This window comes from Pezoporus occidentalis, unplaced genomic scaffold (assembly GCF_034315485.1).
Source record: "Pezoporus occidentalis ecotype Australia unplaced genomic scaffold, CSIRO_AGI_Poc_V1 ctg249, whole genome shotgun sequence".
Lineage (NCBI taxonomy): Eukaryota > Metazoa > Chordata > Aves > Psittaciformes > Psittacidae > Pezoporus > Pezoporus occidentalis.
The window spans coordinates 394,468-408,218 of NW_026914383.1; the positions used below are offsets into that span (position 1 = coordinate 394,468).

Consider the following 13,751-nt stretch of genomic DNA (forward strand, 5'->3'; position numbering starts at 1 on the left):
GGATGCAAATAGATTAGATTATGAAAATAACTGATAAGTTCCTTTACTGCTGTGTTTTCACTTATAACACTTTAACTGTTACCAGCTTTGTGTTTTGCAGCTGTCTTACTCTGTCTCTTTAGATTGCTGCATCTTGTTGTCCAATCAATATAAAAGGTTTTATTTAGAAGAACAGACTCAGTGCAGACGTGAAAGCTGCTGTGTGGAGCAAAGTGGTGTTTCTGTAATATATCCAAAATGCTTGGCTGCTTTTTTAACACAATGGGAGAACTTTGATGGAAGTCAGAATTGCAGACTGGGTATGCAGACGTTGGTGTTGAAAGCTGGTGGTTTGAAGACTAAGCCTGACAATAGATGCGTTACTGTTAGTATCAGGTTATAAGCTCCTTGGAGCAAGGTTAATCTTTCCTGGTACAAACCTGATCTAGCATGGTTTGAACGAGAATGTTATTTTTAGTTACCAATTACTTGTCAATCTGTTCTTAGTTTTCATGCTGTAAATGTGAAAAACACGTGTCCATTTTCAGTTCAGTTAAATCCTGTCAATAAAGCTTTGGGCAGATGCACATATTTTAACCAGTCCTAGATGTTTTTTCCTTTAAAGTATAGTATCCATTAGTTGTAAAACTTTTGTGAGGGCTTCATTTGCCTGGCATTGTTTCAGAGAAAGCAAATAGTTTTTGTTTAATAAGATATTTACTCAGCAAAACAGCTGAAATCTGTGACTTTACAATATAAAACCTGAAATGCTCTTACAGTATTTTCAGTATCACCTGAAGTACAAGAAAAATGAAGATTGTTTTTATTTTCAGAGCTGCAGTAGCCCATGAGCAAAGAGTGAAACTAGATACATGCTTAAAACTTTCACGGTTGAAGTGATTTTTGGGGAGAGGATTGTTGGAATTTATTTTAGTGAACTTCAAATTCCTTATTGTGATCTTAATGTAGAATGCTCCCCCATCTGAGACAGACTCGTGATGTTCTGAAGAAAAACGAATTGTGAGTAGAAGATTTACTCGAGATAACTTAAACTTAGATAAGTTTTAACTACTGGTATGTGTCTCTTTAGGTGTCTGGGCAACAAAATCAATTTTAAAAGGCAAGAAGTTTGGACCATTCATTGGTGACAAGAAAAAAAGATCTCAAGTTAAGAGCAATGTGTACATGTGGGAGGTAAGAAACAGCTTGTCAATGGAAAAAGGTATCTGTCACTAGCACAAGATTTTGTTTAGCCTTTATTTTTTCTAGAGATTTTAGAAATAGACACGATGGGAAATAATTGCCCTCAGACTTTGTCTACCATTACAGTTACTTATAGACACTTGGATTGAACAACCTTTCTGAATTACTTTTAAACTCCTGACATAGTTTGAAACTGCTGTATTAATTTTCCTAGATACTGTCTCTGAATCACACCTACCTTTAAGAGCTTGTTGTTGCTAAAGCTTTGCTTTGTTGGCTTGAATCCTGAGTAATATCCCTTCTGCAACTGAGTACTGTCAACTGCTCATGAAATTAGGGAAATCAGGAGGATATGGAATCTTTTAAGGGAGCCCCAGCACTCCTCCTCATTTAGCTCTTTGAAAACCAGCTTGGTTATGGGAATTGGTTTTTCTTTTGGAACTTTTATAAAAAGTTCTCACTTGTGCTGCTTGTGTTTGGGCTTGCGTTAAAGCAAATACTATCTTCACAGCGGAATCGCACTTTAAACTCTGCTGCTAGTCATAACATTTGGATATTGTGTAGATTTCAAAATGTAGGTGCTTTAATCTGGTCTTGAATCTTATCTACAGTTTCTTCAAGGCAGTTCATAACTACTTCCAGAAGCTATTTTAATCTTTCTAAAGACACATAGAGCAAATGGCTTTAGCAAAGTGAATGGTTGAGGAGGGGAGGGATTGAGGAGCTGTGGCATAGCATGATCTGGGACAGTTTATGGCATTGTAGGCCAAAGATACTGATAGAAGTCATCCTTCTGGCCCCTGGCTTGCAAAACTTGAGCTGCATAAACCACTAGATACATACAAATACGTAGAAAACTTACTGTTAACTCTTATCAGAGGAGGTAATTTAGAACAACTTACTTTACATGCAAATTCATATTCAGGAAAGTAATAAAGTGTTCAAATAGTGTTTGTTTCATTGAGCTGATATTATCAGAAACTCCACTGCATGAGGTATCTCCAGTTTTGATCAGATACAAGAACACTTGGTGAGATTGTATCAGCCAAGTAAGTTACTGACCTTGTGGTGTTTTTTCTCAGTGCTGGATTTTGAGTGTTCTCAGTGGATATACCTTAATATTTTTTAAATTTATGTTGAGAAATGATAGTTGCAAACAAGCTGCTACAGAATTCTGTAGTTTTTCAATGCAGGTGACAGTGGGAACCTTTGCTAGATGGCAAAGGGATCCTGTGTTGATTTAATACTGATTTTAGAATTGAAAAAAAGCAGCTAAAATGAGACCAGAACAGTTGGCCCCATATGCTGATATCTGAAACCACTCCAGAATATTCTCAGTTAGAAAATAGGATTTGTGAAAGGATGGTGGTGTGTGGGAGTAGTTAGGTGTATGGGTTTCAGTTTGAACCCATCACCCCTTGTCCTATTGCTCCAGTCCCTGAGGAAAAGATGGTTTGAAAATAATTATTTGTAAGTAAGTATCAGAAACCTCCAACTAGCAGAGCAGCCTTTTCCACAAGAACCCCATTTGTTTCTCTGATGAAGTTAAACTGAAGAATAAGTAAAGCTTCTCAAAGCTGCATCTCTGATGAATTTTAATAGTTTTTAACTGTTGTGCTGGAGGATCCCTCTGAAAGCCACAAGTTCTGTGTGAGGGCCATGGCTGAGGAGAGAAACAGAGACTTGAACATGTTTTCATTCTCTGTCGGACAAAAGCCACAGGTAAGAAAATGACATCAAGTCACTGAAAACGGAGGGAATGCCACCAGACGATGCGGGATTCGGGCACTACTGTGCTGAGGGATCTTTATTGTGGTTTTCAGGAATTGCTTAAAGTCACAGTGTTCTATAGAGGACTTGGAGCTGGTTCCTTTCTCACGGTGCACGAGTCCTGTAAACAGTCATCTGTGAATTAGAAGCTTGAACTGCAAAGTAATAAAGTATTTTGTTTTGTGCGAAAATCATAATCAAGTTGTGTGACAATTTAATAAAATAATTCATTAAAAAAAGTAATAAATCATTATGTTTTGCCAAATATTGCATATCTGCTAACTCTTCCACAGCACTATTCAGCTCTCTTCTTCCATTTTAACCAAAAGAGTTGCGAGTTGCTTTTACAGTCTTGGTCTGTGCAGCTGTTTATGCTCTTCCATATTGCAAGGGCTGGGTGTGCTGATGATCATTCTTTCAAAAGTCAGCTGATGAAATCCATACTGGAATAGTTTAAGTAACTTTCTGTTTGCTTGGAAACTAAGATTATTTCAGAGTGTTTATTGAAACTTTATTGCAAAAGTTCTATTTTATTAGACCAACAGTTTATCAACACAAAAGAAATCTATTAACTTAAAATCATTATTAAAATTACTTACTAAATCATTAAATTAAAAATTATTTAATGTTTCTTTTTTTTTAAATTGCTGTAGGAAATTGAAAATGTAAAATCATAGAATCATAGAATGTTTGTGTTGGAAAAGACCTTAAAGCTCACGTGGCTCTAACTCCCTGCCATAGGTGGGGATGCCTTGTACTAACTAGACCATGTTGCCCAAGCCCTGTCCAACCTGGCCTTGAACACAGCCAGGGATGTGGCAGCCACAGCTTCTCTGGGCACCCTGTGCCAGCGCCTCAGCACCGTCACAGGGAAGAACTTCTGCCTTATCTCCAACGTGAAATTCCCCTGTTTCAGTTTGAACCCATCACTCCTTGTCCTATTGCGATAGTCCCTGATGAAAAGATGGTTTGAAAATAATTATTTGTAAGTATCAGAAACAATAAAAAGCTACAACATTGTGTAACAAAATATGAAGTTTACAGGGGAATCAGAATTTTAGCGTATTCCTTATGTGCAGTAGTGCTAAGTGAGTGTAGCAGGAGTCAATGAGCTAGGGAGGATGGGTTTTGAAAAGAGCTCTTCCAGGCAGAGGCTGTTGTTTAGATACTTCACCAAAAGGGAAAAAGCAAGTAGAAAATACAGTAAAATTACATATATTTTTCCTTTCTTGTTCTTAAAACATGTGAGCTGCCCAATACTCCTGACACGTTGTGTACCTATTAGTATGTCTGTGTTCAGAGACAAAGTGATGGAAGATAGTTCCAGTTGCCAAAGTGGGGTGTTACTTGTTTGGGGAAAAATGCTGTACCTCATCCACAAATGGCTCTTCTTATAGACATCTAACTCGAATTATAATAAGAGTGGGAGATGCAGAACATGTCTTGAAAGAGAAGCAGAGTTGCCTGTCACCAGGAAGCACTGAAGGTGGCAGTAACCTTGCTTTAGTGCAAGCTGTCTTGAATGTAAAACAGGAGTAGGTGTTGAATTTTTTTGTCCAAGAATGTAAACCAAAGAATTTACACATCTCGGAACATGCAGCAGTTCATTGACATGGACAGTTTTTTTTTAAGGGTTTCTGAAACTTAAAGATCTTCTTTAATACCCTGAAAAAAGATTAAGTATAAATTACACTTTTCTTTACCTTCCCAAATAAAGCAAATTCTTTTAACTACTATATACTTTTCCCAATTCATAAGAAAGTAAAAATAAATCCCTCTTGCCTTTATATCTTAAAATCAATCATCTTAGGAAATGCAAAATATACAGGGTCATTTCAGGCTTGCCAAACTGAAAAGAAAGCATGAAATGTTCCAAGTATTCTGGCTTTTGAGCCCAAAACCTCTAGAGTAGGAAGTTTGGGATTTTTTTCCCCTTGGTTGCAGCAGTTCCGCTAAAAAAAAAACACCTTGTAGAAAACCAGAAACATTTCCCTACCCCTGCTCACGTCGTTTGTGTTACCTCCATCCTTAGATGATAACTACTACTTTGTATAGCCTTAAAGTACATAGAGTTTTAGTACGTGTACACTTCAGTGTTACGAGTTGTCACACTTAGTGCCATTTGTGTCTCACAGGTGTATTACCCAAACCTGGGATGGATGTGTGTCGATGCAACTGATCCAGAGAAGGGGAACTGGCTGCGGTATATAAACTGGGCACGGTCAGGGAAGGAGCAGAATCTGTTTCCTCTGGAGATCAACAGGACCATATACTACAAAAGTTTAAAGGTACTGATGTCTGAACAATCACTTACTGCTCCGTTACTTGTTATTATTAATACTTCTAATTTCCCTTTATTCAAATCCTATTTTTTTTTCATTTATGTTGAACAGATTTTGAAACATTTTATGAAATATAATTAAAATATTGCAGATGTCACGTTTCATCAGTCTAAATTCTTCTATGCCAGTACAGTTAACATTAAGATCTACTGGTAAAATATAGGATATGTATGAACAGAAAATCTTACATGTTAATGATCTGCTGTAGCACCAAATTTGATACAAATGAATGAAGAACTATAGCAGATTACATAAATGTTTTTTCTATTTCTGTAGATACTGAGACACTTTCTTCTGAGGAGCTTTTGCAGAAATCAGTTATTTTTATGGTCTTTGCATCAAATGTCAAAGATTGGTTGTCAAGACACTTTTCATAGGTAGCTTCATAAAACAAATTTGCCTGGTTTTATACCGTTCCAATTTTATTCAGGGAGTGGGAGGCAGGAAGAAGGGTGTAATTCCTGGGATATTGTATCTCCCAAACCAAGAAAAAAATTTTTTAGTTTAACTAATGGTCGAGTGTGTTAGTTTTAGACTATTGGGGCTGTAAATTATTATTTGAATCTCTGATCAAGAACGTCCTGGCAGTTAGTAGTAGATAACAACTAGTAGCTCAACTTTGTTTCTGTTTAAAATGCTTTAGTGGTTTTTGGGTATATTCAGACTTGCTGTTAGGCTGTTGCTGTTTCTTACATTTGTTTGTAAGGCTGACAACATCTATAAGTAACTGATCTTCGTTTAAAAAGAATGAGTTTGATATCATTCAGTTTTGAAGCTGTTGACAATGCAGCAATAGGTAAAACTGTTATATTTTAGGTCACTCAAACTAGATTGAAAAAAAGCCCAAACTTCTAAACATGTTCCGAACTTTCTGGTAGTTTTGGGATAGCATTCTGGTAGAGGTTGCTGTGGCCAGCCAGACTATTGACTTCAGTGTTCATCCACTGAGAGAAGGCTCCCAATGTGAAGCTGTAGCCAGCTGAGTTTTCTCTGGACACTATGTCAGGTTGCCTCTGCCTTTGCCCATAGTCACACTAGTTCATTAACATTAAGTGCTCTTTTGGAATCACTCTGACATTGTAAATTTCTCTCTCATTCAATGTTTTCAGCAGAGATTTTAGTCCTGATAAAAAGAAGCATTTGCTTATTCCAGGCTTGTTTTCTGATGGATAATACTGCACTTTGGAAAATAATTGTACCCCTAAAGAGGCAGACAGTAACAAATACTTTGCCTCAGCATGTGAAAGATCCTTTTGTTCCTTTGGCTGTCTTCCCTTGCGACCTGATGAATTTTATCCTAGTAGGTTTTGCCAACAAGATCATGCTGCCAAGCAGCTCTTTCTGAGGATTGTTAGAGCAGCCTATAGGGATCAGTTTTAGTGTTTCAAAATCAGTCTGGGATTTGTTGCAATGGGAGGTTTTGAGTTTGGGATGTGAAGGGGCTCTTCAAAGAGCCATCTTCAGCAGCCTTTATTTGCCCCTGCAGCAACCACTTATATATACGTGCACTGTGGGACTGTTCCTTAGCTTCAGCTCAGGGTTGGCAGTACCAGTCCAAGTCAAGCCTCTGGAAATCCATCTGTATGTTTGCACTGTATGCTAGTTGGAGGGAGTGTTCCATCGGGAATGGTGTTACTTCAAGGCCGCTTCTGTGCGAAGGCTTGCTGCTGTATTTTTTCAAGGCCAGTAGAGAAGCAGAAGCCCTGAGTAGTTTTGGGCTTGGGTGTCACACACCGAGGTCACTGGGCATAGAACCACAGAGCTGGCTCTGCCCTGTAGACATAGTTCCAGGAAGGCAGTGTAGTCATGCTCAAAGAGCTACTACACATGAGCTAGGGTGGGATGGCCTGTTTTAGTAATTCCAGCTTCGTGCTGCTCAGGAGTAGCCAGTTTCCAGGACCAAGTTAATCCAAGAAACCTTGCAGCCAAGGTTCAGTGGTGTGCTCCTGCTGTTCTTTGGTTGTCACTACAACTACGACACAGGTAACTTGCAGGTAATTTAAGAGGTGGCTGTAGAAATGTCTGAATTGCTTCACTAGGGAAAACTAGGTTATAATGTAAAGTGTAACTTTGCCCTATGCTGGGGAAGAAAGTTCACAAAGCTGTAATAAGGAATGATTGTTAAAAGTGCATTCTAATATTATGATTATTTTTGAACCATCTATTGAATATTTTTTTTTTCCACCTTATAGAGAAGTGATACATAAGGAAAATTCTGATCTTGCTAGTCTCTGATGATTTTTAAAGTGAAAGCTTATTGTTAAATTGGACAGTTTTCACTACCATTAGAATCATAGAATGGTTCAGCCTGTATGGGAGGTGCTTCAGCCCCTGATCATCCTCGTGGCCCCTTAAACATTCAGCATTCAGTCAGCATACTGATAAATCAGGTCAAGATTTAGGAGTCACATTTTGTGTTTTTTAATTGCACAAGTGGACTGTTCTTGTCCTTTAATAGGAATATTTTAAATCAAATATTCTCTTTAATTTCTTGTCCATTCCAAGAATATGAAAACCAAAGGAAGGCATTAAGAAATCTTGTCTAGTGTTTTGTAAACTTATTTTTCATTATTTAGTGACAGGCTTTTAAAATAAAGGTAGTGAGAAGAAATTGGAAGTTAAGCTACAGGTGACTGACAGTGTAGGAGAAGTATAATGGAGGAGATTTTGAATGTGTGGTCTGAAGGGCAAGTTACTAAATTAAAGCACTTAAATATTGTCTGTCATATCGGTTTTTACTATCTCAACCCTTAGAAACTGCAGGGAAAATTCATGTGTTGGGGGTGGGGAAAAAAGAGCTATTTTTGCTTTCTTTACAAAATATGGTTACTTATATATCTGCCTTTTTTATTTAGAGGTTTGTAATTGTCTCAGCTTCTGTAACAGAGGTGTTGTTCTTGTAGAGTCCATATCAGCCTTAGATTCACATCACACCTTACTCATGATTGAGACAAAAGAAAGCATATAATAACAGCTGTCTTTCTGCATGTGTTCTGTGGACGTGCTGCCATTTCAAAACTATTGCAAATTTACCAGCCGAAGTACATACACATGGTGCTTTCCTGATCTTTATCGTGATTCACAAATTCAGGGGAATTCCATTTAGTGATAAATCAACAGCACTGTTTTTATTTACCCCCAAAAGAGAATCTGAGTGGCTTATACTTAATTTTATTCTGCTTTACTTCAAAGTACTTGAAATATTGTTATGGCTCTCTATTTATCTTTTTCCCAATGTTTTCTTAAGCTTTTTGTGGCTTGCTGATTTGTAAGTTAAACAAGCTGATCTCCAGGCTTCATTGCTGAGATGAGCAAAGTCCGAATTTGCTTGGTGAAAAGAACCTCAGAACTGCACAGAGCTTTAACTTCCCTCTTCTCTGCCCTGAATGAATAGTAATGGGATAAAACACTTAAGTGAGCACAAGCAAATACCTTTCTTTTCCATCTTCTCTTTATCCTTACTGAAGGACTGAAGATATTTGGAGACTGCTTTGCATATGCTTCCCCCAAGATGCATATATAAGAGTTGTGTTATTTTGATGAAACAGCTTAAACTCATTACGGAGTTTCAGAAGTTCTTCCTGCCTCTCCTAATGAAATGAGCCGGTTGAATAGTGTTGTTCTGCACAAAGCACAGGACTTTGTATTTCCTGAAGAAGCAGAATTGGAATGAAAAGTCAGTTCCAAACACAAGTACTAATGCCACTAGCTGTCTACTTTGATAAGGCCACATTGAGGTGCAAAAGCACAGTATGACAGTAAAATGTAATGTCTGGGGTGAAAAATATATATTCTAATAGATATTTTATGTAGGCAAATGCATGTCTCTGTACAAGACACATTGTGGTGCTTGTATGTGTAGAGTGAACTGAATTTTAGACAATCTGTGCTAGAACTTCTTAGGATGTGAGTCGTATTTTTCTCAGGACTTCTACGACTTTCATTACTGTGACTAAGTGGATCTGTCAAACACGCAACTAGGACTTTTTATGTGGTAGGGACAGGCCAACCTGACAGAGGGGAGACTGAGATGAGCTCTTAGGCAGAAGCTCTTCCCTGTGAGGGTGCTGAGGCGCTGGCACAGGGTGCCCAGAGAAGCTGTGGCTGCCCCATCCCTGGCAGTGTTCAAGGCCAGGTTGGACACAGGGGCTTGGAGCAGCCTGCTCTAGTGGAAGGCATCCCTGCCTGTGACAGGTCTTTTCCAGCCCAAACCATTCTGTGATATTTCTCTTGAAAATAACAGTTTTTTAAATTACTTAAAACCTTTTGAACAGAAAATACTCAGATTAAGAAATGCGAAATGTTGCATTAAAGCACAAAAAAGTGTGGGGGAGTTGTTAAAGTGATGAGCCTTTTCAGAATCCTTACCTTATCTAACTAGGCTATGCCAACCTGATGTGGATGCTCAATCTGTAGGTAATAGTTTGGAGGAGGTTGGGTTTTGGGGTTGGTGTTAGAGGGTGTCATCAGTAAGAGAAATGTGTTCTCTAGTGTTGTAGTAGCAGTAGAAGTGGCGCTTGGTCAGTGTAGTCCTTTTCTAGCTCTATTGATAGTGTTTTAATTGCTTGGCTTTGAAGCTGCTGCTCCATCTCATTTCAGAAGCACAACGTTAGAGGCCTTAATTTAGATTCTAAAGTAGTTACACCAGAACTAAATTCACCACATCGAATGTTAGCTCCAGCCATGCAGCTAACAGATTATGTGCTCCTTATCATCCCGTGTTTGCATTGCTTACAGTTTCTGCCAGCTCTTCTCTCCAAGGTTTTGTTTAGATGATAACTTGTTTGCATCGGACAACTCTTCTTCATTCCTTGCTGCTAAACAGCTGTGAAACGGGACTGTGCAAATGGGTTTACCACTGTTTACCCTGTCAGGCCTCCACAAGTATTGCAGAAGCCAAACCATAGGCTGCGCTTATATTATAACTTAAACAGTTGGAGGGATCTTGAATCTCTTGCTGTTCTGGAATCTGGGGCTGTAAAGATAACTATCACCTTTACCAGGTGCTGTGAGACCTACCAGAAATAAGTGCTTTAGAAGAGACAAATATTACTATTACTGTTGTTCTTGAAACAAAACTTCCCTTTGGCTTTGGACTTGAGATAAGAAGTCAGTGATACCCTTTACTTGAATGAAATCACTCTAAAAATAGTGTCTCATCTCCACGAGCCTGATGTTTGCCAAGCCCTTGGAAGAAGGGAATTGTAGGTCAGGTAAAGGAGGGCATTTTAGGTGGTTTTTCTTGGTTTTGGATAGAATGTTTCAGGAAATGGAGAGAGAATGTTTGAGATTTAAAAAGCCAAACAAACCAACATTATTGTAAGTGGATCAGTTAAACATGTAGTAATGATCTCCTTCCCTCTGTATTACCTTTAACTCACTGCAACAGCCTGTTCCTGTACCTTTAGATTTTGTTCCAAACCCCAACATTAGTGGATGACTGAAGTTAAACTCACTGCTTAATGCTTTGTGTAAGGTAGGTGTGTTCAGCTTGTATCTTGCTGGCAGCTCCGTGGAAAGAACGACCCTGTGCAGAGCAGTAGTGGCACACACCAGGGGTGCACTGCTGTGTTTAATCATAGAATCATTGAAAGGTTTGTGTTGGAAGGGACCTTAAAGCTCCTCCAGCCCCTGCCACGGGCAGGGACCCCTTCCACTAGAGCAGCTTGCTCCAAGCCCCTGTGTCCAACCTGGCCTTGAACACTGCCAGGGATGGGGCAGCCACAGCTTCTCTGGGCACCCTGTGCCAGCGCCTCAGCACCCTCACAGGAAAGAGCTTCTGCCTTATGTCCAACCTGAACTTCCCCTGTTTCACTTTGAACCCATCACCCCTTGTCCTATCACTCCAGTCCCTGATGAAGAGTCCCTCTGCAGCATCCTTGCAGCCCCCTTCAGACACTGGAAGCTGCTCTGAGGTCTCCACGCAGCTTCTCTTCTCCAGCCTGAGCAGCCCCAATGTTCTCAGCCTGTCTCCACACCGGCGGTGCTCCAGTCCCTGAGCATCCTCGTGATCTCCTCTGGACTTGCCCCAGCAGCTCCATGTCGTTCTTACGTTTGAGACAACCCCACATCGGGGTTTCCGGGCTGTTGAACGGCTCTGTGCTGTTAACGCTGCCCGCAGCACGGAGGGTGTTCGGCGCTGCTCACGCTGCGCGTCCTCCAGCCGCCAGGGGCGCGGTCGGCAAGGCCCCCTCTTACCGCCTCCTCACGCGGGGTGCCGCGGGCTCCGCGGGACACCACCGCCACTGCCGACGGCGCCGCCGCGCCGCTCCCCGCCCCGCGGCCCGCCGCCACCAACAAGCCGCCGTCTGATTGGCGCCTCGCCTCTTTCTTCTCTCCCGGCAGCCAATCGCGCCCGGCGAGGAGCTGTTGGTGTGGTACAATGGGGAGGACGACCCGGAGATAGCCGCCGCTATTGAGGAAGAACGAGCCAGCGCCCGCAGCCGGCGGCACTCCCCGAAAGCCAAGAAAGGTAAAGCCCTGCGCGGCCGCGCTGCCGGCTCCCGCCGCCCTCCCGCGTTGCCCGGCCGTGAGGTGGGGCGGGGGAGACCTGCAAACTTTTCCCGGGTGGGCAGCGGGGGCCGCCGTGACCTTCCCCAGCCGCCGCCTCCTCCTGGGCCGGAGGGAGGGCCGCGGGGCGGAACGTGGAAGTTGTGCTGACTGCGGCCCCGCTGGGAAAGTTGGCGGCGGGGCGGCCGCGGAGCAAAAATGTCTCCGTGCAGCGCGGGAGGGAGGAGCGGGGCCGGCTGCGGGAGTGCGGGAGCGGCCTTTGCGCAACAGCACGCGAGGCCGTGTCAGCCTCCCCAAACTGTAAACTTTGTGTGTGGGTGCGGCCGCCGCTGCCAAAGCCTTTCGCAGGCTGCGGGAACAAGTGGAGCCGAGGAGCGGGGCTGCTCCTGCGCGGGGGTTGTGCACTTCGCTCGGTGCGGATGGAAAACTTGAGGCTTTGTTGTGCTCTGTGGCTTTTAATTTCTTCTTGTTTTGGGGTAGCGGCGGTCTCGTGGGGGCTGGAATCCTGCAGGCAGTGTGGCTGACTGCTTCCAGCTGGCTTTGGGAGGGGAGGAAGGATGAGGGAAGGATTTCGGGGGTGGGGGGTACACACATGCTGGTCTTTACGTAAATATGTATGTCTGACCAGACCTCCATTATTTTTCCATGACTAATTCAGTAGCAATATGTTTTAGAGTGCTTGTACTTCCACGCATGGCCTTATATAACTGACATTTTGACTACCGTTTTAGGCCAGAATCGCAGTAGAAACTACCACTTGGAGAGAGTAAATAGCAAAAGGAAGTATTTACAGTCGTAGCAGGAGGAAATCGATTCCTCTTGTAGGTGAATGTGTGTGTTGGAATTCTCTGAAAGGTTACAAGTGAACCGAAGAAAGGAGATAATACTTTAAGTGGCATCACCGTGGGTTTTTTAAGCTTAAAATTTTGGGCCTGATCTTCCTTGTAGTGCCATTGAGTGTGGGACTCACACTAGGAACGAGCTTGGATATTTAGGAAAACAGTTAATTATATAAGTTTTTCTATTTTAGAGATTGGGGAGGGGTTTGGGGGAAAGAAGTGGTGCAACACAGTTGTTCTTTTCAACAGTAATTTGTAGATTAGGTGAGAACAAACTGAAATGCAAGCCCGGAGTTTTGTTTTCTGCCTGTAATGAGAAGCATATTTAGTACATATAGAAGGAATGGCTTGGCAAATTACAGGCTGTATAGTGCTTTTCCCTAAATGTGCATTATCTTAGCAAATAAAATCTGTGTGCCAGTGATTTACCTGAAAGGCTAGAAAAACAACTTGAAAGAATTTGATTATATTGCAGATCAGAAAAGCCAGACAGAGTAATTGCTAAGGTAATTTTTTCGTGGCATAGAAATTTTATTTGCATTCATGAAGTTAATAGATCAAAATACCACTGAAGTAATTAGGTGGTTCAGGGGTTTTAGTTGTGTGTTATTTTATAGGTTTAAAGTTTTAACTGTTATGGAGTATACAGATTTCAGACTGTCAGAATTGGCCTTTTCCCCCATTTTATAAACCTGAGCTCCTTACCAAGGCTCACAGATACATAAACCAAATAAAATGCAAATCAAACCCCACCCCAAACACAATAGAGATGAAGCGTTTGGGAATAACCAAGAGTAATTCATCTGTGGGATTATACACTTGTATCATGAAGCAGAAAGACCAAATTCTTAATATTTAGTTGAGTTGAACTGTTGTGATTACAGAGTCCATATCCATGCTGTAAATGATAAGTCAATTCATAGCATGTACTTTATTCTTTTGTAATAGATGCATATTTTGAAATGATATAATTCTAGTTCCAGTAGGTTTCATCAAAATTATTTTTACTCTTCTATATTTACTCTGTTATTTTAGTATGTGTCGTAACATCTGGTAATATTTGCCATTCACAGCAATTTTCTTGTAAGAAACATGGTATTTTTGTGCG

At 41.1% G+C, this 13,751-nt stretch overlaps 1 protein-coding gene across 3 annotated transcripts in view; it reads left to right on the forward strand.

Annotated features, from left to right (window-relative positions):
* Window positions 1-13,751, forward strand: part of PRDM2 (PR/SET domain 2) — a 75,534-nt gene that overhangs the window by 18,398 nt on the left and 43,385 nt on the right. For 2 of the 3 annotated variants that reach the window (XM_062622834.1, XM_062622835.1), the window contains exons 4-6: window positions 1,070-1,173; window positions 5,088-5,240; window positions 11,640-11,766. In XM_062622834.1, coding sequence (XP_062478818.1) covers window positions 1,070-1,173; window positions 5,088-5,240; window positions 11,640-11,766 — 384 coding nt within the window. Of the gene's footprint in view, window positions 1-1,069; window positions 1,174-2,666; window positions 2,905-5,087; window positions 5,241-11,639; window positions 11,767-13,751 lie in introns of those variants that run through there. The other variant, XM_062622836.1, reaches the window with a different exon arrangement.